General features: G+C 37.0%; 1 protein-coding gene across 5 annotated transcripts in view; it reads left to right on the top strand.

Moving 5' to 3' along the window:
* The window catches only part of LOC134224399 (band 7 protein AGAP004871-like), a 190,616-nt gene extending 168,206 nt beyond the window's left edge, over nucleotides 1-22,410 (top strand). For all 5 annotated transcript variants that reach the window (XM_062703718.1, XM_062703720.1, XM_062703719.1 and 2 more), the window contains 3 exons: nucleotides 21,078-21,228; nucleotides 21,294-21,659; nucleotides 21,718-22,410. In XM_062703718.1, the coding sequence (XP_062559702.1) occupies nucleotides 21,078-21,228; nucleotides 21,294-21,659; nucleotides 21,718-22,063 (863 nt within the window). In that variant the 3' untranslated portion in view covers nucleotides 22,064-22,410. The remainder of the gene's footprint in view (nucleotides 1-21,077; nucleotides 21,229-21,293; nucleotides 21,660-21,717) is intronic.
* Nucleotides 22,411-22,701: the final 291 nt, after the last annotated feature.

A 22,701-nucleotide genomic window follows, 5' to 3' on the forward strand; every position in this document is an offset into this window, starting at 1 on the left:
GAATTATGTCCTACTGTCATCTTATACCGGACAAACGCGTTCATTTCAAGAAGACATTCCCACAGTTATCGCAAGCTTTCCGGTACCTGCCAGTTGCATGAATGTCTTGTGTAGCAAGTACAATGGATACACTGTGCACAAGAAGCCGAAAATGCTTCTCATCCTGAAGCATCTTAGGCCACACCGAGAATCGAACTCGCAACCTCCAGATCGGCAATCATACGACTTTGCTCGCATGGCTTACTTAATACCCATCGCCTTGTGCCTCACTCAAAAGAAGGGAGATGCATTCGGGGAAATGTTACATTCGGGGAATTGTTACGTTCGGGGAAATGTTACATTCGGGGAAATGTTACATTCGGGGTAGACTCTACGACACTACCCATAATTCCATTACCCATAATGCCATTACCCCGAAGGCCACTACCCCGAACGCCACAACCCCGAATGAGTCACTACCCCGAATGCCATTACCCCTAATGGGACACTACCCCGAATGAGCCAGTACCCCGAATTAGTAATTATTTCAAGTTTATACTTCATTTCAATGAAAAAAATGTTACTCAACAAAAGTTTATTCATATTTCATATGAATGAACAATAATTGGAATTGAAATTGTTTCAATGCAGTATGGAACTAAGTATTCTTACTCCGTGAGATCCCGTTCCACTTCGTATGGCACTCTTCAAGATTCCTGAATGGCAGGGGGAGATTATGCAGCACGTTTTCATGCACAATACAGAGAGTTGAAGGCAATTGTGGTCCACGTCAGCATGGCTACTAGGGCAACAAGGTAGAAGTTGTTCCTTGGTCGCTGTAATAAAAGCAAAGGATTCTGGATGAAGCGTGGTCTAAATCTCAAAATCGACGAGGGGGTGAATGGGTGAGTAAGAGTAAGTGAGTGATTAAGTGAGTGAGTAAGAGTGAGTGATCGAGTAAGAGTTAGTGAGCGAGCGAGTAAGAGTGAGTGAGTAAGAGTGAGCGAGAAAGAGAGAGCAAATGATTGAGAGTAAATGAGTGAGTAAAAGTGGATTAGTGAGTAAGAGTAGTTAAGTAAGTAATAGTAGGTGAATGAATAAGAGTTGGTGAATGAGTAATAATTAGTGAGACAGAGGAAGTGAGTGAGTAAGGGGGTTTATGTATGAGAGTGAGAGAAAGGGAAATCTTGTTTGTTTTCAGGAAGTTGCGTTAACTTAAAGAAGACATCATCTCGTTTCGCCTTCTATCGATCAGACGTTACTTTTAAAAAGACAGTATTTCCTCTGTGTGCCTTATCGAGGTTTAAGCACGTTCATTAAAAGGAGGTTTTATCTTCTCTGTCTGTCTTATACCAGGCAAAACCGTCCATTTAAAGAAGGCATCATCTCCTATGTCTAACTTATACCGTGCAAACGCGTTCATTCAAACAAAGCATAATTTCCTCTGTGTGCCTTATATCGGACAAACACGTCCATTTGAAGAAGGCATCATCTCCTCTGTCTGCCTTATACCGGGCAAACTCGTTCATTCAAACAAGGCATCATCTCCTCTGTTTACCTTATACAGGGAAAACGCGTTCTGTTGGAAAAAGGATCTCTTACTCCATTTCGTAGAATAGTACTTCAGGCTATAATGACATGAATGACAATTAAAGCTAATTAGAAGAAAAATGAAAACTGTTGGTCAAACTGGTTGGTTAAACACTGTTGCGATTCATCGATATACGTTGGTGTTAAACATAATAATAGAATACTATAGATTCTAAATGTTTTCGGGGTAATTGCCTTTCGGGGTAATGGATTTCGGGATAGTGTCCCATTCGGGGTGATGGCTTTCGGGGTACTGTCCCATTCGGGGTAGTGGCCTTCGGGGTAATGGCATTCGGGCTACTGGCATTCGGGGTAGTGGGGTGGAGCCTTCGGGGTATTGTTATTCGGAGAAATTGCATTCGGGGAATTGCTATTCGGGGAATTGTCGTACAATCGATTTGATGATTTGTAGTAGAGATAGATTGTACGACAATTCCCCGAAAACCAATTCCACGAATGCAATTTCCCCGAATGTAATTTCCCCGAATGTAACAATTCCCCGAATGCAATTTCCCCGAATGTAACAATTCCCCGAATGTAACATTTCCCCGAATGGAACAATTCCCCGAAAACATAGTACCTCTTACAAACACATCTTCGCAATCGACTGTATGCGTCCGAAAAAAAGCAGCGTTTAACGATACGTTCAAGTGTGTCTTATTGGACATTATGGGCGTGGGCGTGACCAGGAGTAGTAATCCTCGATTTCGTGATTTTTATCCTAGATTGAAATCAAGGATCACACCTTCCTTGATTTCTGATAGCAATTTGAATAAGGATCAAAAGAAAAACATGAGTATCACTAGTGTCCAATCTACAAAGTAAACCGTAACTATGCTACGTTCATCCGCTCAATATCCTTTGGTAGTATTGGATATTCTTGATCCTCCAAGATGTGTTTTTAAATTATAAAAATATCAGGGTAGAATGATTTCCAAGGTGCTTTTTGATCTATAATAGTCGAACAACGGCTGTGTTTTTTAAAGCAGAATCGCAAACGGCAATTCCGATTGAAAGCGTTTTTGGTAAATAAATTTTTATTTTCGAAATTAAACTCCTGTCCTGTAAATACCTTCTTAAGAAGTTTGAGGCAATGGTCGATGTGAATCCTTTTAAAGAAAAATATTGCGTTTGCCCGGACTGAGGCAATGGTGAATGTGATTCCTTCTTTAAAAATAATGAATTTGCTCGGACTAATGCAATGGTAAATGCGTCGCTTCTTTAGGGAGTGTTTCCCCAGATTATTATTATTATTATTATTCTATATTTAATAACACGTATCTGCCCGAAATAAGATAATATGGATGTAATTCATCTTTAAAAAAAATCATTTCCACGAAGTAAAGCAATGGTAGATGTGGACCCTTCTTCAGAAATATGCGTTAGCTCGAAATAATGCAAATATGAATGAATTTTGATGCCAATTTAGCTAGAATAAGGAAAAAATATAAAAGCAATATGTATTGAATGTATAAAATTTTATCGACAAACATTTTGCCGAATTCATTTACTCAGAATAGCATTAGGCTTTTTTTAGATTGTTCTAAAAATTAGCAGCAGTTTTGAAACATATAATTGCTCCAAATCAATCCTTTAATATATCTGGCAAGCGCGCTCCTATAGTGAACGAATTATCTCCTCTTCTTGCCTTATTATGGATAGACGTCCTCTCTCGAGACGTTTTATACTGGATAGACGAGTTTATAGCGAGTCCATTAGCATTACATCGGGTAGACGGGATCATTTAAAGAAGGCACTGTCTCATTGATTCACTTTATTTCAGACAAACGATTTCATTTAAAGAAGGGACTATCTATCTTCTTTGCCTTATACCGGGCAAATGTGTTCATTTGAGGAAGACATTGTTTCTTCCTTTTGCCTTAAACCGGGCAGATGAATTCATCATACCAAGGATACTAATACATTTAAAGAAAGCAATATCTCTTTACTTTGCCTTGGGCTGTTTTTCAACTTAGTTCTACTAGCATTTCCACAGTTTTTGAAAGCTTTCCCGTGCCTGCCAGTTGCATGAATGTCTTGTGTGGCAAGTGCAATGGACACACTGTGCTCAAAGAGCCGAAAATACTTCTCACCCGAAAGCATCCTAAGCCGAACCGAGAATCGAACTCGCAACCTCCGGATCAGAAATCCTCCAATCGCTTTGTGCCGCACTCAAAAAGAAGAGAGAAGTATTCGGGGAAATGTAACATTCGGGGAATTGTTTCATTCGGGGAATTGTTTCATTCGGGGAAATGTTACATTCGGGGAAATGTTACATTCGGGGAAATGTTACATTCGGAGAATTGTTATTCGGGGAAATTGCATTCGGGAAAATTGCATTCGGGGAATTGGTTTTCGGGGAATTGTCGTACAATCGTAGAGATATACTCTCAGAAACTTGACCGGTGGCTGGTAGGTCTCAGGGTCGTTCTGCTAACTGCTGTGTGTCTTTGGAGAAAATACCTGAGTGGTATTTCAATCAGATATATGTGATGGAAAAGCGGACAAATACAAGTGAACTGGAGCAAAGGAAAACAAGGTGTTTGGACTTGAGGATGAGCGGACAACTGTGGCTCGGAGGGTTCATACATTTTTTTTTATTGAATATTTGTTTTATATTTAATGAAAACAAAGGTTTTCGTACTGTCGAGTTGCCAAATAATATCCAATTAATTAGGGTCATACAAATTTTGAAAAAAATAAAACCATAATGACAACCACACTAAATATGTCCACATGCGTCAAAATAAGCACGTTCGATCCGAGTGGTACCAGTGAAACCTTTTTTCACACGCGTATAAAAAATTGCATTCGTCAACGTTGGACAACGTCTTAGCCGAAGTGTTACTGGGTGTCAAATTAGAATCCGAAATTGGGGACCGCCACGAAATCATGTAAGATTTTGTACCTTAAAAGAGCTTGTTAAGAAAATTATTTTTAGCTTTTTAGTGGAATGTCTTCACTTGTCATAAGACGAGTTTGTACAATCCCATTTAATTCCACCACTTAATTGTACCTTGACAGATACGTATTTCGACCTCAAGTCGAGTCAAGTACGAGACACTGAGGACGACCTTACTGTTGAGGTCGAAATACGTATCTATCAAGGCACAATTAAGTGGTGGAATTAAATGGGATTGTACGAACTCGTCTTATGACAAGTGAAACTTAAAAGAGCCTTTATCTTTCAATGGAGATTTATACATCAATCGACTCTGAAACTCTCCAGTAATTTGTCAATTTCCACTTCCACTGCAAGCCAAGAATACCTCTGCGCTCGGCACTAGTTCATGTGGAATTTTATTGGAATTTTTGGGGTTATGTTCTATGGCAGAAGTTCGTCTTGCTCAACGGTTTGCCAGTGTGATATTAATGAAAGTGTGCCCGACCAGTAGATAGTAACAGATTTATATCAGAACTTGTTATTCTGTTACAGCAGTTTTTTATAACAGCGGTTGTTATAAAACATGTAGTAGTTAAAATAACAAAAAATGTAACAAAATCTCTTCTAGTTTTAACAAAAATATTACTAAATATGTTATTAATTGAACAAAAATATAACTCAATGTGTTACATAAAAAGTGGTGAAAATAGCTTATATTGTAACAAATAATGTTATTGAAAAGATTATGATTATCCATAATGTAGGCAATTAACTTAGTCCAGCTGGTTCAACTTTGAATGCTCGCTTAACTTTTCAAAAGGTCCTAAGTAACATTTTTTTCATGATTTAATTTGAGTATTGCAATCAACAGATTAACATGAAATATGTTGATTGCATTATTACCTTCAGTACCTTCGTTTTTTCTCAGTTTTCATCTATCAAAAAAGTAGGCAATTTTGTTTGTTAAAAATAAACATAACACATTATGTTATAATCATGTTATGACGATCATGAAACCTTTCCTCTATCTTTGACAGAGAATTTATAACAACATTATTGCAAGTTTGTAATTTGTAACACATATTGATATAATTCTGATAAAATTTTGTTATGACTAACTGGTCGGGTGGTATATTCTAATTGGATGCCGAAACGAGCTTTTTTGCTCATTTTGAATTCTGTAAATATAGGATAGAAGATGGAAATGGTATGAAAGCCCATGTCCAGTTCCAGCGATTGCTAGAACATGAGAAATATAAGGATAGATACAAAGTAGAAGGAATAGAACGACCTCCTGCATATGATGTAGAAGTGGTAGCCATATGGCCACCAAGCCCGTAAATTTTATTGAAACTTTTGATTATTTACGATAAACTTGAGCTTGAGCTTGAGCTTGACTGCTCGTAGTTGCTACTCCATTATGACCAGATCAGCTGTTCTTGCACAGGGAACCAACAGATGTTTGCTTGGGACTAGCACACATCTTCAATGTACAAGAACTGGTGATCTCATTTGTTAGGTCATACTGGCGCCTGCCACGTCAGAATGCAAGTCAATGTAGGGAAGGGGGAGGAAATGATGATGCAATTACTCGCCCACTGCAAGCCGAATATACCTCTGCACTTGCCTTGAGTTCATGCGGAATTCGTTGGAATTTCTGGGTTAGGTTGGAGAGGCAGAGGTCCGTCTTGGTTAACGAGCTGCCAATGTGATAGATAGGAGAAGGTAGCTGATGGAATTTCTAATTGGATGTAGAAAACGAGCTCTATAGTTCATTTCCAATTCTAGCAGATTACTGTTAGAATACTCAAGTTGAAGGTAAAGGAATAGTAATGGAAACGGTATGGAAGTCCATTTCCAGTTCTAGCGATTGATAGAACATGAGAAATAAAGAGAAAGATACAAAGTAGGAGAATGGAACGGACCTGGGATTGAAACTACGACCTCCTGCGTATGAGGCAGAAGCAGTAGCCATATGACTACCAAGCCCGCTTCGAAACAAGAGAGATCACGCACTGAACTGATTAATTTTATTACCGGCCGCGCAATGCAGAACACAATAATTCGGCCGACCGCGCGATCGTTCTGCTGTCCGAAACATGAGAGATCACGCACTGAACTGATTAATTTTATTACCGGCCGCGCAATCCTTTTGATTATTTACGATAAACTATTGAAAATTTCAATTCTTGTCCTACCCAGTAAAAATATTAGAACCAACTAATTAATAGCTTAGTGACGACATAAAGCTTCACAAGAGCGCGTCTGAGAGAGACACTGCAAAAATTATTTCGCATAGATGGCATCAGTAGCAGTCAAGTGAATCTTTCTCTCAAGATTCTCATTTCGAAAGCTGTTCCAAGAATAAATTTCTTCAACACAGTCGCTTAGTCTCTTGTACACAACCCTTCTGATTTTTTGCCTTTCTCGTACAACAAAGTTGTACCAGAAAGGCTTTCATTTCACTCCCAAAACGTACTTTTTATAGAGCGCTTGTAGACCCATAGTATTATATACCATTCGATTCAGCTCGACAAACTGAGCAAATGTCTGTCTGTCCATGTGTGTGTCCGTGTGTGTGTGTGTGCGTATGTGTGTGCACATTGAAACATTAGCCAATTTTTCTAGTACTAAACCTGAATCGATTTTGCTACAACAAGTTGCATTCGATGGGGAATGTTTTCTTCTTGTTCACTATTGAGTTTCATAATGATGGCACTTCTCTTAAAAATAGTAAATATTCAAAGAGTTATGAGACATCATTATTTCGTAACAAATAAGCTATCGATTTTCTAGGTTATGTTCTCCCAAGACACAATTTATTCGAAACTGGCACACTGACAGCATAGAATACACAGCTTACACGGAAGAAAAAACTTCACAAAGAAACATAGAAACCCATTAATGAGTTAAAAGTACCTATTTTAAGATTTCATGTATACACTGAAAATTCTCGTTTATTTTTCAAAATGACCTAAGAAACATATTTTCATGAATGAATTTTAATATTGCGATCAACAGACTAATATGATAGCTTTTGATTGCAGTACACAAATTAATTCATGAAAAAAAGGTGACATATGTTCTTTTTAAAAGTTAAGCGTCATTTCTGCCATTTCTTTCCCTATGGGCCGATGTGAGCAGTGAGAAGTGAAAACTGAGACGTGAGAAGTGCGAAGTGAGGAGTGAAAAGTAAGAAGTAAAAAATGAAAAATGAGAAATGAAAAATCACCAGATGATCCGAAATGAAAACAAAAATGTTTTCCAAATTTAATCTAGACTATCCTTTGAAAAGAGCTGAAATTTTTTTGCTAATATTTTCAAATGGATATAATAGAAAAACGACGCATCCCACAAAACAGTGTTGTATCGGTGACCATCGCAAAATCAGTCAAACTTTCTAATAAAAATATCGGAAACAATCCAAATTGAGCCCTACACTAAAAAAATCAGTTTAAAAATTTTAAAGTCGATTTGCGAAAAAACGCCCTTTTTATTTAAATGAAATTTTGTCTCAAGATAGGTGATTATGTTCCCTACCAACCGTCCATACATCGCAAGCTGGGCACTCTTAAGGAAAAAAAGTTTTTCTAACAAAAACTTTTTCTTGTCGAAATTATTTTCAGTGTATTTTCATCTGAAATTAAACCAATGAAAGCCATCGTTATAGAACCCCAAGCAAATCTATTTTTAAGATACATTGTCTAATTTAGCCACTAAATATAGTTTGTTTTTAAATTAAGAGTAATATTAAGAAGGGGTTTATATCTTCAAAAAAAATATTATATTCCATTATTAGCTTCTTTAGTTGCGACCAGTTACGACCAAAACATTGTACTCTGCCTGACTTTACATGAATACTTAATATGAGTATATTATGTATACATATGTTAAATCCACCCCTTAAAGACACTGAAAAAATCAATTCCGTCAAGAAAAAGTTTTTGTTAGAAAAATTTTCCCTTCAAAGTGCCCAGCTTGCGATGTATGGACGGTTGGTAGGAACATAATCACCTATCTTGAGACAAAATTTCGTCCAAATCGAAAAGGGCGTTTTTTGCAAATCGACTTTTAATTTTTAAATCGATTTTTTTAGTGTAGGGTTCAATTTTGAGTTTTTCAAAAGTTTTATTAGAAAGTTTGACTGATTTTGCGATAGTCACCCATACAACACTTTTTTGTAGGAAGGGTCGTTTTTCGATTATATCCATTTGAAAAATCAGTAAAATCAAGTTTGACCCTTTTCAAAAGATAATCTGAATCAAATTTGAATAAACTAAGTATGCACTTTTCTTTTTACTGCACTTCTTAAATATTGACCAATAAATTTACAAAAGTCAACTTAAACAATCAGAACACTTGCAAGTTCCCAAAAGTTCTATTTTGGCTTTACGCATTTTATTACATTTCCCGCTTAACTTTTCAAAAGGACGTAAGTAACATTTTTTTTCGTGAATTAATTTGAATACTGCAATCAATATTGTGATTCTCGAGATATTATAGCATTTTGCTCATTCACCTCTGCCTCGCTTAGTTGTACGCCGCTAAGGTATTGTGTCATATTATGGTACTTTACTCAATTTAAGTGTAGAATATTACATCACAAATTAAACATAATTGCACTACTAATATCCACTTAAACAATATCCCGAACGCAACACAGGCGAAAGAAAAGCAAAAACTACTAAACCTCGAACAATTTCACTTAAAATATCTTTTCGTAAAGGGACGACAATATGCTACATACCTTACAAGCGAATGTGGAAAAGCTTACCGAAAGCTCACATCTATTTGACATTGGTTTATTTACTTTTTGCATGGCGCACAACTCGGCGCATGGGACCCGGCGCGTAACTGGTGAGCCAGTATGCTAATTTTAGAAAAGAATCGCAATAGCTTTCATGTTGTTCTGTTGATTGCAGTACTCAAATTAATTCATGAAAACATGTTACTTAGGTCCTTTTGATAAATTATGCCACATCTCTAGTACAGCAGAAAGTCCATTGCTGATAAACGTTCATTTCGAACAATACACCGCAGATTGCTGGTTAATTTTTTTGACATATACTCTGTCTCGCTCAAACCAACAGCGAATAATCTAGCGACTACTTTAACGAACTATTTAAGGAACAGTTACTTCAACCGACCGTGTCCATTTAGCAAGTACGGTGTTGAACATAATCTGGAGATTAAAATAACACTTAATAAAGTTTAAAAAAACTTAGCAAGTAACCGCACAATATTGAGTAAAACAAATTAAGGGTGTAGCTTTTCGGCATGCGGTGAATAAATTTCGCACCGTGTATATAACTGACAGCATGAATGTTTGTGTTGCTTCTTTCGTGCTTTATTGATGATGCTAACCTCTCAAGCAAAGTTTTCCAAAGCTTCAAATGTGGAACACGAAAACTAATGGACGAACACACACGCGCTAGAGACCCGAAGCCGATGACTTCAGCCGCTCGCCTCAACACAGCTGTAAAAGTTTCGTCGTTGGAAATAAAAATCGCATACCTACGTACATGCTTTCTCGTGCGCTCGTTACGTTTGCTGCCATTTTGTTTCATGCTTTGGAAGGAAAGAAGAGGCGTGTCATTAAGGATAACTGCTTTTTGGTTTGGGTGGTTTGGTTGGTTTGGGTGGAATGATGGTGTAGTTTGGGCATATGGGTGATTTGAACATAACGTTTTCATACACCTCCTTATTTCCATATTATGCGGCTTTTTTTTTCATTTATATTTATGTGAATTGTTGGTTTCATTTTCACAAATGTACTTGTACAATTATTACACAAAGGGATGCAAAATCAATGTATGACATACAACTATGTAGTATTATTGAACTTTAATATTACATTGGTGAAAAAACACTACGTGGGAATCAGGAAAGTTGGAAACATATCGAATTTTAATCCATATGTATTTTTCAAAACGCGCCGTTGCGCTAATCATTGTATTTACTATCGCTAATCATTGTACTACCGCACGATCGCATATTTGTAACTTATGCATTTATCCTTTCTCGTACAACAAAGTTGTACCGAAAGGCTATATGATTGCTAAAAAAACTTGATAGAAGGCCCGGAGACCCATAGTGTTATATACCGATCGACTCAGCTCGACAAACTGAGGTGACGTCTGTTTTTTTGTGTATGTGTGTGTATGTGTACAAATTTTGTAGGCACACTTTTTAGAACTTAGAATTATCCGATTTACTCGCAACAAGTTGCATTCGACGGGGAATTGTTTGCTATTGGAAATGGGCCCGATCATTGCTTTTCGGAATTATTGAAAAAACATTGTTTTTCCCCAAAGGTCCCCCTTGAAAATTCAAAGAACAATTTTTTTTTGAATGGTGGCAAGGCAAAAATATTAAAAATGATAGAAAAAATGTGATCTATTCCCCCAAAGAGCTTTTTTGACCTTTCTAATGTGATTTTTTCAATATATTTTATAATGCACGAGAAAGGCATCATCACTGCTAGGTGGATTAATCTGGGTTTTTAACTTCCATACGAATTGTATGAAACAAAAAAAAATGCATGATGGGATTTGCTTATTTCCATCACCATATTAACGGTTTCCAGTCGGCTCAAATATGGACCAGGAAGTACAAAACTGCCATAAAATGCCATAACTTTTGAAATCATGTAGTTTGATATGCCGCATGATGGGATTTGTTCACAGCATAGCATAGCATATAAAATGTTCAATTGAGCAATCTTCTGTATAAAGTCGTAAGTCGGTATTTGGGATTAATGCCTTTTCCTATACAGAAGCAGTTGTATACCTGTCCACGTCCTTACAATCAAGGTAGGGAAGGAATGTTAGCTCAACATCTACTAGTGAAGATGCACGGAACCCATACTATCTTCATAGATGTCTCAGTAAGGAAATTTGTGTTAGTGGGTTGGGTAAATGATAGGGAGCTCTGTTCGACAATATAGAGCGTGTGTCAATAAAAAAATATATTTAATATATATAAAATATATAGTAAATTTAAAACACAAATTTGTATGAAAATATGGAAAAATAGATATTTGAAAATATACAAAAATGATAGAAAGTATGAAAAAAATAAAAATATGATAGAAATCTGAACCTTATAGACTCCGAAACTACTGAACCGATCGGCATGAAAATTTGTATGCAGAGATTTTTGGGCCGGGGAAGGTTCTTAAGATAGTTAGAGACCCCTCCTCCAGGGGGGCTCTCATACAAATGAACATCAATTTCTTCAAAATAATCAGAGAATAAATCAATTTTAGGCGAAACGAAGTTCGTTGGGTCTGCTAGTCTATAATAAAAATTAATACAAGTATAAAACATAAACATATGAATATAAAAATTATCTACAAAAAGTTCGTTTTTCGAGTGAAATGAAAGACCTTCGGTACAACTTTGTTGTAATAGAAAAGCAAAAATATAAAACATGGAACTATGAAAATATTAAAAAAATATAAAAATTACTTTGTCACTTTTATATTTGCATGCTAAGAAAATAAGAAAATATGAAAATATAAATATATGAAAATTAGACCTGTGCGCCGATTGAAAATCTACGGTACACAGTGGCTAAAATCGCATTTTTATCGCGTTTTTTTAAAGTTCCTTTATTATACAATTTATCGTAATGATGTTTTTGAGACACATTTTATCAGTAAATTAAAGCGCTTCTTTCGAGGTATTCAGGTCCTGATTAACCCCGCTAAAAGCGAGATTACGTTTGGAGATATTTTACGTCTTTTGCTGGCAACCCCTTAAAAGTTAACTAAATTAATGATTTCGTGTGTGTTACTTCTACGTGAAGTTAAACGATTTACAATGATATGGAAATGCTAATATCATCTTCCAAACTTGGACGTACATGTTCATGATAGCATTAGAGGCGAAAGTATAGAATTGATAGTTCCGTTAGGATACGGCAGGCATGAAGAATGTTTTTATAGAAGTCGATTTGAAAGCGAGCGGAGGGCAATATTTGAGATGGCACATATCACACGACCTTCCTTCTGCCAAGCTCCCGTATGAAGGGGGAGGGGAGGGGAGAATAGAGGCGACCCAGGACGGGTTGGTTCGATGTGGAGTGTCAGAGAGTGACAGACGAGAAGAACGTTGCCAGAAGCCGAATGTTGGTGTCGGGTACCCGAACGAACAGAGATCGGTACAAGGAAGCAAGAGCAGCCGAAAAACGAACCAACCGCAGGAAGAAAAAAGAGTACGAAGAACAAGTTATTAGTGAGGCGCAGGAAAAAATGGAGCAGAACGATATGCGGAGGTTTTATGAGTCTGTCAATGGCGTGCGGAGAAAGACAGCGCCATCCCCCGTCATGTGCAATGAGCAACAAGGGAATTTGCTGACAGATAAAACCGAAGTGGCTGCCAGATATATCAGTTTCCACACTGATATTCTTCCCTCCCCTTCATACGGGAGCTTGGCAGAAGGAAGGTCGTGTGATATGTGCCATCACAAATATTGCCCTCCGCTCGCTTTCAAATCGACTTCTATAAAAACATTCTTCATGCCTGCCGTATCCTAACGGAACTATCAATTCTATACTTTCGCCTCTAATGCTATCATGAACATGTACGTCCAAGTTTGGAAGATGATATTAGCATTTCCATATCACCCTTAAAAGTTGTTTTTCCATCGTATCTTTTTCATTTTCATTTCGAGTTCTTTGGAAATATTAATATAAATAAACTTCTTCTTCTTCTTATTGGCATTACATCCCCACACTGGGACAGAGCCGCCTCGCAGCTTAGTGTTCATTAAGCACTTCCACAGTTATTAACTGCGAGGTTTCTAAGCCAGGTTACCATTTTTGCATTTGTATATCATGAGGCTAACACGATGATACTTTTATGCCCAGGGAAGTCGAGACAATTTCCAATCCGAAAATTGCCTAGACCGGCACCGGGAATCGAACCCAGCCACCCTCAGCATGGTCTTGCTTTGTAGCCGCGCATCTTACCGCACGGCTAAGGAGGGCCCCTCAATATAAATAAACTCCTCTGGACATTCTTTCAGGAGTTTCTCCGGAAATTCCTCTAGAATTTCAACCGGAGGTTTCCCAGAAGTTCTTCCGGAAGTTCCTCCGGAAATTTCTCCAGAAATTCTTCCGGAAGTTTCTCCAGGATTTCATTCGGAAGTTTCTCAGGGAGTTAGTTTGGAAGTCTCTCAGACAACTCCTTCGGAGATTCCTGCAAGATTTTTTCGGAAGTTTTTGAAGCAGTTCCTCTAAATTTCTTCACAAAATTCTGTGGAGGCCAAAAATTTCAAAGAAGCTTTTTTGAAATCTCTCTGTGACTTTCTTCAGAAGCGTACCTGGGGATATTTTTTTTACGAATAGTCTCGTGGAATGCTCGCCAGTTTTAATATAAATTGGTATTACCAGATCTTTAAACAAAATATATGAAACCCATCACCCTACTTATTATTACCATTCCTTCAATAGCCATCGGCGTGGTAAAAATATTTGATGGCGTGGAAAATTCTCATGCAGCATTTTTGAGAAATGAAAATTATGAAAACAAGATAAAAAAAATATAAAAGTATGAAATATAAAAATATGAAATATAAAAGTATAAAAATATGGAAATAAGATAGGGGAAAAGACGACTTTGGCAGGTTTTGTTCTATTATTGGCAGGGGGGTTTTTGTCGACCGAATTTTATGAAATTTGGCCACAATATTATTTGATATGCAAAGAATGTTTAGGCCAAATTTGAGCATAATCAGTCATAAAAAACCCCCCTGACAATAATAGAACAAAACCTGCCAAAGCCGTCATTCCCCCTAGTTGATAAAATAGGAACGTGATAATATGAAAATATATTTGAAAAATAAATAGGGGAAATAACGGCTTTGACAGGTTTTGTTCTATTATTGTCAAGGTGGTTTTGTTGATCACATTTTAATGGAATTCGGCCACAATATTATTTGATATGCAAAGGATGTTTAGGCTAAATTTCAGCATAATTAGACCGGCTGTCCCCTACGTACATGAAACATGGACAATGCTCGAGGAGGACTTGCGAGCACTCGGAGTATTCGAGAGACGAGTGCTTAGGACCATCTTTGGCGGTGTGCAAGAAGACGGCATGTGGCGGCGAAGAATGAACCACGAGCTCGCCCAGCTTTACGGCGAACCCAGTATCCAGAAGGTAGCTAAAGCCGGAAGGGTACGATGGGCAGGACATGTTGCAAGAATGCCGGACAGCAACCCTGCAAAGATGGTGTTCGCTTCCAATCCGGCAGGTACGAGACGGCGTGGAGATCAGTGAGCGAGATGGGCAGACCAGATGCAAAACGACTTGGCCAGCGTGGGGCGTGGATGGAGATATGCGGCCTCGAACCGTGTATTGTGGCGTCAAATTGTTGATTCAGATGTAAACTGAATAAATGAATGAGCTATATTAAACCCCCTGACAATAATAGAACAAAACCTGCCGAAGCCGTAATTTCCCTAAATAAAACTACGCCGACATGAAAATATGAAATTAAGTAAATATAACGTCGTCAAGTCAAATAAGTCAAATGGGGGTGAAAATGGGTCACTGTTTCAAGTACATAGAATACTTCTTGAATAGATTGAATGTATCTGAGGACAAGAAGACTAAAATATAAGAGACCTTTTTGAACGATAAATATACGAAAATGTGAAAAAATTCAAATACAAATGGGGTAGGTGTACCAGTTTTGGTCTAATTTGCTCAGTTTCTCGTATAACTCCAAAAATAAAACAATTACCTACCTGGATACCTGGTTGGCTACAGCGTCGATACATCTATGCCTGGCGTATTGTAGAGCTCCATAATCGTCGGTCTTGGGCGATGTACCTCCAGTTTCCCTGAACGTTCAAGGTCCCCCAGTCCGATTCCATCGCGTGCAGCCAGCGTGTTCGTGGCCTTCCACGAAGTCGCCGCCCCCTATCTGGTTCTCTGTTGGATATTGTTTTCACTATTTTATGGTGAATATTGTCTGCCGTATTTTATACGATTATAATATTTTCTATTCTCTAAGAGTTCTTCCCGAAATTTCTCCAGGTGATCCTTTGGGAGCTCTCCGGAGTTCCCCAGAAGCTCCTAAAAAATGTCTCCAGAACTTTACCCGAATATTCTTCCAATAATTTCTTCAAAAATTCTTACAGGAATTCCTCCGGAAATGTCTCCAGGAGTTCCTAAGAAAAGCTTGCCAGGAGTTCCACCAGAAAATCTTCCCGAAATTGCACCAAGAGTTTCTCCGAAAACTCTTCCATCATCATCAAAAATTCCTTCAAAACATTCACCCCAAAAATTACCCCAAAACATTCACCAGGAATTCCTCCAAAAGATCCTACGAATTATCCCATTCTACCGGAAATTCCTCAAGGAGTAGCTCAGGAAATTCTTCACGAGTTCCTTCAGAAATTACTTCAAAAGATCCTCAAATAATTCCTCCAGGAGTTCCTTCGAATTATCCTCCGGGACTTCTTTTAACCTTTCCGTTCCCAACGTCTGTTTTTAAGGGCTTTCAAGAATCTAAACTGCTGTAAAAACAGCATTTCTTGACCAATGAATTATTGGCAGTGGCTGATTTTCTACTCGCCGCAGCCACATCCAGGCGCTATAGTATATGCGCAAAATAGCCAGAAAGAGTTAACCGCCAGAAATTTGTATGGCGAAAGACATCTAACGCTGGTTTTCTCAAAATTAGGAACTTTTCATGAAAAACTATTTGGTACCGGTTATGAGGGATGGTGGCCGCTACTACGTCTACCAAATATTTTTTCGATTAAAGTGCTTAATTTTGAGAAATCGAACCTTAGATGCCTTTCGCCATACTGATTTCAGAATGTTAACTCCTAGTGTGCCGCTGTAAGCACGCTCAAAGCAGGCGATTCATTCTTTCGCAACATGTTGCATTCCATCCGGATGGATCCCAATTTTCGATTTATACTAGTTTCGAGGCTGTCCACAGTACGGTTCCAGAATTATTCCAGATTCCGTTGGGGTCAGTTGTCCTCGGAAAAGGTGGCCATTTACAATTTGAAGTCAAAACATGTCATGCGACACCTCAAACTTCATGATTTCAAAATGCAATGATGGGAATGAAATTTTTAGGGTTCCTGGTTCCTAGTTCCTTCAGGAGTTCATTCAGAAATTTTTCAAAGAGTTTTTTCAGAAATTCCTCCACTAGTTCCTTGGAAAATTCTTTCGAAAATTTCTCTAGAAGTTCCATCGAAAGTTCCTCCGAATATTACTCCAAGAGTTTCTTCGGAAAATCTTTCAGGAATTCCACTGGAAATGACTCCGGAAATTGCTTCAGGAATTCCTCCGGAAATTACTTCAAAAACTGCTTCGAAAATACCTCCGTAAGATCCACCAGTAACTCCTCCAGGATTTTCCTCGGAAATTCCTCTAGAAATTCCACTAAAAGTTCCTTTGGAAATTCCTCCTTAAAATCCTTTCTGAAATTTCTCCACGATTTTAAACCAGGAAATTTCTCCAAAACTCCTTCCTGAAATTCCTTCAGGTGATGCTCTGAGAAGTTCTCCAGTAGTTCCTCCAGAAATTCATCCAAAAAATTCTCCAGGAATCCATTTGAAAATTGCTTTAGGAGTTATTTCGATTTATCATCTAGGAGTTCTTTGGAAATTCATCCAAAAATTCTTCCGAAATAGCCTTCGATAGTTCCTACCAAATTTCCTTCATGAGTTCCTTCAGAAATTCCTTCAGGAGTTCTTAATTACTATGAGTTTATCCAGAAATTTCTCCAAGAGTTCTTTCAAAAATTCCTTCGAAAATTTCTCCAAAGATTTCTCCGAAAATTCCTCCAGGAGTTTCTTTGAAAATTCTTCCTGAAATGTATCCAGGTGTTCCTAAGAAAAGCCCGCCAGGAGTTCCACCAAAAGTTCCTCCTGAAATTGCTCCACGAGCTTTTCCGGAAACTCCGCCAAGAGTTACTCGAAAAAAATATTCATAAATTCACCCAAAACTTTTACAAGGAATTGCTCTGAATATTCCTTCTTCGAATTATCCTATTCTACTGGAAATTCCTCTAGGAGTTTCTTCGGAAATTGCTCCAGAAGTTCCGCTGGGAAATTTTTCAGGAGTTCCTCCAGAAGATTCTCCAAAAGATCTTCCAAAATATTTTATATAAATCCTCCTGGAGTTCTTTCGATCTACCCTCTGGGAGTTCCTTCAGAAATTCTTCCAACTATTCAACCAAAAATGCCTTCAAGAGTTTGGGATTTTCTAAGGGTGTTCTTTTAGAAATTTCTTCAGGAGTTCCTTCGCAAAAAAATTCTCCAGTAGTTCCATCGAAAATTTCCTAGGAACTCCTACGGAAACGTCGCCAGGAGTTCCTAAGGAAAGCCCGCCAGGAGTTCCACCAGAAATTCCTTCCGATATTGCTTCTCGAGTTTCTCCGGGAACTCCTCCAGGAGTTTTAACAGAAAAACTTTCAGAAATTCTCCCAAAGCATTCACCAGGAATTCTCTCAGAAATCCACCAGGAATTCTTCTAAAAATTCCTCTGGGAGATCCTTTGAATAGTCCTATTCTCGTTCTAGTTTGCTAGTAAGTTCTTCAGGAGTTGCTCCAGAAATTCCTTCAAAAGATCCTACAAAAATTTATCCAGAAATTCCTCCAGGAATTTCTCTGCAAATTATTCTAGGAGTTCCTTCAAATTATCCGCCAGGAGTTCTTTCAAGAGTTCCTCCGGAAATGCCTGCAAGATTTCCTACGGAATTTCCTTCAGGAGTTCCTTTAGAAATTTCTCCAGGAATTCCTTCACAAATTCTTCAAGGTACCTAGTATATTCAAGTACCTCCAGAGTTCCTACGGAAATTCCTCCAGGATTTCCCCCGGAAATTTCTCCAAGATTTCCCCCAGAAATTCCTTAGAGAGTTCTTCAGGAAGTTTCTCCTAGTGTTTATCTGATAATGCTATCATAGATTCCTTAAGAAACTTCTTCACGAGCTTTTACAGAAAATCCTTCAAAAGTTCGTATGGAAAGTACTCCAGGAGTTAATCTAGAAACTCCTTCAGCAGTTCTTCTAAAACTTTCTCCAAGAGTATCTACAAGAGATCCTCAGAAAATACCTCCAGGAGTTCCTTCGTTATTTTTTCAAGGAATTTTCCCACGAATTTCTCAAGGAAAGTTAATCGGAGATTCCTCCAGAAATTCTTCCTGAAATTTTTCAATGAGTTGCTCCGGAAATTCCTCCAGGAGTTCCTCTAAAATTTCCTCCAATTTTTCTTTCCAGTGGCAAATTTTTGAATATTTCAATTATAATTTTTTTAATTATTTAAACATTTGAAATTTAAATTTTTAAATTTGTAAATTATTGAATTCTTAATTTAAAAAACTTCAACTTTTAAAAATTTTAAAATTTTAAATTCTAAGTTTTTAATTTTTTGAATTTTGAAATTCTTTTTTTTTATTTTCTTTATTTTAAATTTTTTTTTAATTTTTAAATTTTTAAATTTTTAAATTTTTAAATTTTTAAATTTTTAAATTTTTAAATTTTTAAATTTTTAAATTTTTAAATTTTTTAATTTTTAAATTTTTTAATTTTTAAATTTTTTAATTTTTAAATTTTTTAATTTTTAAATTTTTAAATTTTTAAATTTTCAAATTTTTTAATTTTTAAATTTTTAAATTTTTAAATTTTTAAAGCTTTAAATTTTTAAATTTTTTAACTTTAAAATTTTTAAATTTTTAATTTTCAAATTTTTAAACTTAAGAATTTTTAAATTTTTTAATTTTTTAATTTTTAAATTTTTAAATTTTTAAATTTTTAAATTTTTAAATTTTTAAATTTTCAAATTTTTTAATTTTTAAATTTTGAAATTTTTAAATTTTTAAAGCTTTAAATTATTAAATTTTTTAACTTTTAAAATTTTAAATTTTAAATTTTCAAATTTTTAAACTTTAGAATTTTTAAATTTTTAAATTTTTAAATTTTTAAATTTTTAAATTTTTAAATTTTTAAATTTTTAAATTTTTAAATTTTTAAATTTTTAAATTTTTAAATTTTTCAATTTCTAAATTTTAAAATTTTTTAAATTTTAAATTTTTAAATTTTTAAATTTTTAAATTTTTAAATTTTTAAATTTTTAAATTTTTAAATTTTTAAATTTTTAAATTTTTAAATTTTTAAATTTTTAAATTTTTAAATTTTTAAATTTTTAAATTTTTAAATTTTTAAATTTTCAAATTTCCAAATTTTTAATTTGTTTTTAATCTTTTCCTAATATCTATTGATTTTACTTCAAGTATTTAAATAAAACGCTTTGAATCTAGCAATTTGCGCTTAGGTTCTGAAATACAGTACTGACCCGATTTTGTCACTCCCCGATTTTGTCTACCCCCGATTTCATCACGTTTTTGACCCGATTTTATCACGTCCCGATTTTATCACGTTTTCGACCCGATTTTGTCACCTCAAAAAATTTTGCCATTCTTTTTATTTTCGTAAATAATACCACAAACAACATTGATTTTCATGAAATAACTTTTACCGCCTGTAGTTTATTACGAACGGCTTCTGAGTACCTGGGAAATATTCTGTAAGCAATTTCGACAAGAAATAACGGGTACCGTTTCCGCATTTGGCCTTTCCAAGGCATAAAATGATTCATAGTTGTGGAATGAATAAAAAAATTGGAAATAATTTTTTTCCAATTTTGTCACATACCCTGTTTTATCACCCCAAAATTCACTAGGGGGGTGATAAAATCGGGATATTACTGTATCAACTTGCAGTCAATCTTTCGTTATTTTGCGATAGTTAATCAGCCATTTGGCACTCATCCCACTTGGTCGAGATAGCTGTTTACGCCCATCGGAGCTAAAAGGCTCACCTGCGTTTACGTAAAGGTGTCCACCCAGTGCTCCGAGAAATGCCGCATGATAGGATTTGATTATTTCCCAAAATTGACCCTTGAACCGGTACTCGGTAAAACCGTTCACCGGTTCCAATCAGCTAAAATACGGTCCAGTCTGATTCATCTTGCGACGATTAAAACTCGGGCCGACTTGCTTCATAAAGGTGAATATCTTATGATTTTTTTTCTTATGTCTTTATTTAGGAGACTTTCACATTTTATGATCTATCATCAACAACCTTTCGGAGCGTGGGCTACGGATCTTATCAACATCCATAGCCCACGCTCCGTTGTTGATGATAGATCATACAATATTCACCTTCATGAAGCAAGTCGCAAGTCTGATTTGCAAAACCGATCCTTGATCGATCACCTGCACATTATTTGATTGATTGGTTACCACCCGATCAAGCTCTTCTAAATATCGAACATCACTGTTCTCAGCTCGTATGTATTGTAGCAGCCCTTGTAGATCTTTGAATATATTTATTATATCCTACAAGGGGATACTGTTGATTGACGAACTCTCTAAACTTGGTACAATTTATATTACATTAGTACAAAGAGTCATGTAATCGAAAATAGTTAGAAGCCTAAATACATGTTTTCTATCCGTTTTTTCTTTGATGATATTATATTGGTTCATTGCTATACTAAACTTACTTAATTCTCTCAGCACAACTTATCAAAGCCTTTCGGGTTATTATTAGCAGCACTAATTGTTTAAATCTTTTTCGGTTTCTCTTATAGCTGAAGCCGATTCGATAGGATGTGTAGAAGTGCTGGCCACGGTCTGCTCGACCATTTTGATGGTCTTGACACTGCCGATATCCATTTTCCTCTGCTTCAAGGTCGTCCAGGAGTACGAACGAGCAGTCATCTTCCGACTCGGTCGTCTAAGGTACTTACGAACCATATGAATATATGATAATCAATTGTTATATTTACGTCCTAATTCAATTGTAGATCCGGCGGCGCCCGTGGCCCAGGTGTGTTCTTTGTTCTTCCATGCATCGACAACTACTGCAAGGTAGATTTGCGTACCGTGTCATTCGATGTGCCTCCACAAGAAGTTCTGACACGTGACTCCGTAACCGTATCTGTCGACGCCGTCGTCTACTACCGGATCCGTGACCCACTGAATGCTGTCGTTCAAGTTGCCAACTACAGCCACTCCACTCGGCTGCTTGCAGCCACCACGCTGCGTAACGTTCTCGGCACACGCAATCTCTCGGAGCTGTTGACTGAGAGGGAAGCCATCTCGCACTCGATGCAGGTCACTCTGGACGAGGCCACCGATCCGTGGGGTGTACAGGTTGAACGTGTTGAAATGTAAGTCCTCTTGTTTACCAACAGAGTGGTCACAATCTAATTCAAAATCTCATTACAGTAAGGACGTCTCCCTGCCGGATTCGCTGCAGCGTTCGATGGCGGCGGAAGCGGAAGCCGCTCGTGAAGCCCGTGCCAAGGTGATTGCCGCCGAGGGAGAAATGAAGTCATCCCGCGCCCTGAAGGAAGCCTCCGACATCATGTGCGAGAGTCCGGCGGCGTTGCAGCTGCGTTATCTGCAGACCTTGAGCAGCATTGCAGGCGAGAAGAATTCAACCATCGTGTTCCCACTGCCGATCGAGCTGATTGGACCGTTGATGAACATCACGTCGAGCATTACGAGCAAAATGGCGGCTTCAGCGGCGTCGACGGCTGCAGGCCCACGACCGAACGAAGTGATTGACTAGCATTTACCAAAGGAGGTTAAAAGGTTGTGGGAGTTCGATTCGCTGTAGGAGCGGTAGATTGTTGAATTAACTAATTGATACGGAGCGAAATGTTTGAGCCAACGCTTGTTAAAAAATACATATAATGAAGCAAATAAAAATCCTCTATAATAATAAGTACGATATAAATCAATAACGGGACGTGCCAAATCTATGCGACTATTTTTATTCGAAGTAATCAAATTAACTAGTAAGCATAATAAGTAAAAGTGAGCCACTATTGGTTGCAAATGTAATACTAACTGAATTAGCAAATATCTGAGCCCTAGGTGTTGTAAATACAAGTTTATACGATTGGAATTGGAAAAGGACTATTTTCATTTAAAGCAGGTTGCATCTGACGTCATCGAAGGCAAATGGTAATATCACAGAGTTTTGTTTGTCGAAAGATGATCCATTTTGCATTGGCAACATTTTATTCAACATTTTATCAAACATTCAACGGCTATTTGTTATATGCTTCTATTTTTTTGGTTCAGAAACATAACCCATTTAAGGACACTCCTTAGGAAATCCAAATTTAAATTGCTCGCGATTTCAAGGGCACACTCAATACGGAAGCAACGCACAATTGTCATTTTTATTATTTCAGCTTTGCT

This window comes from Armigeres subalbatus, chromosome 3, assembly GCF_024139115.2.
Source record: "Armigeres subalbatus isolate Guangzhou_Male chromosome 3, GZ_Asu_2, whole genome shotgun sequence".
In the NCBI taxonomy this organism is placed as follows: domain Eukaryota; kingdom Metazoa; phylum Arthropoda; class Insecta; order Diptera; family Culicidae; genus Armigeres; species Armigeres subalbatus.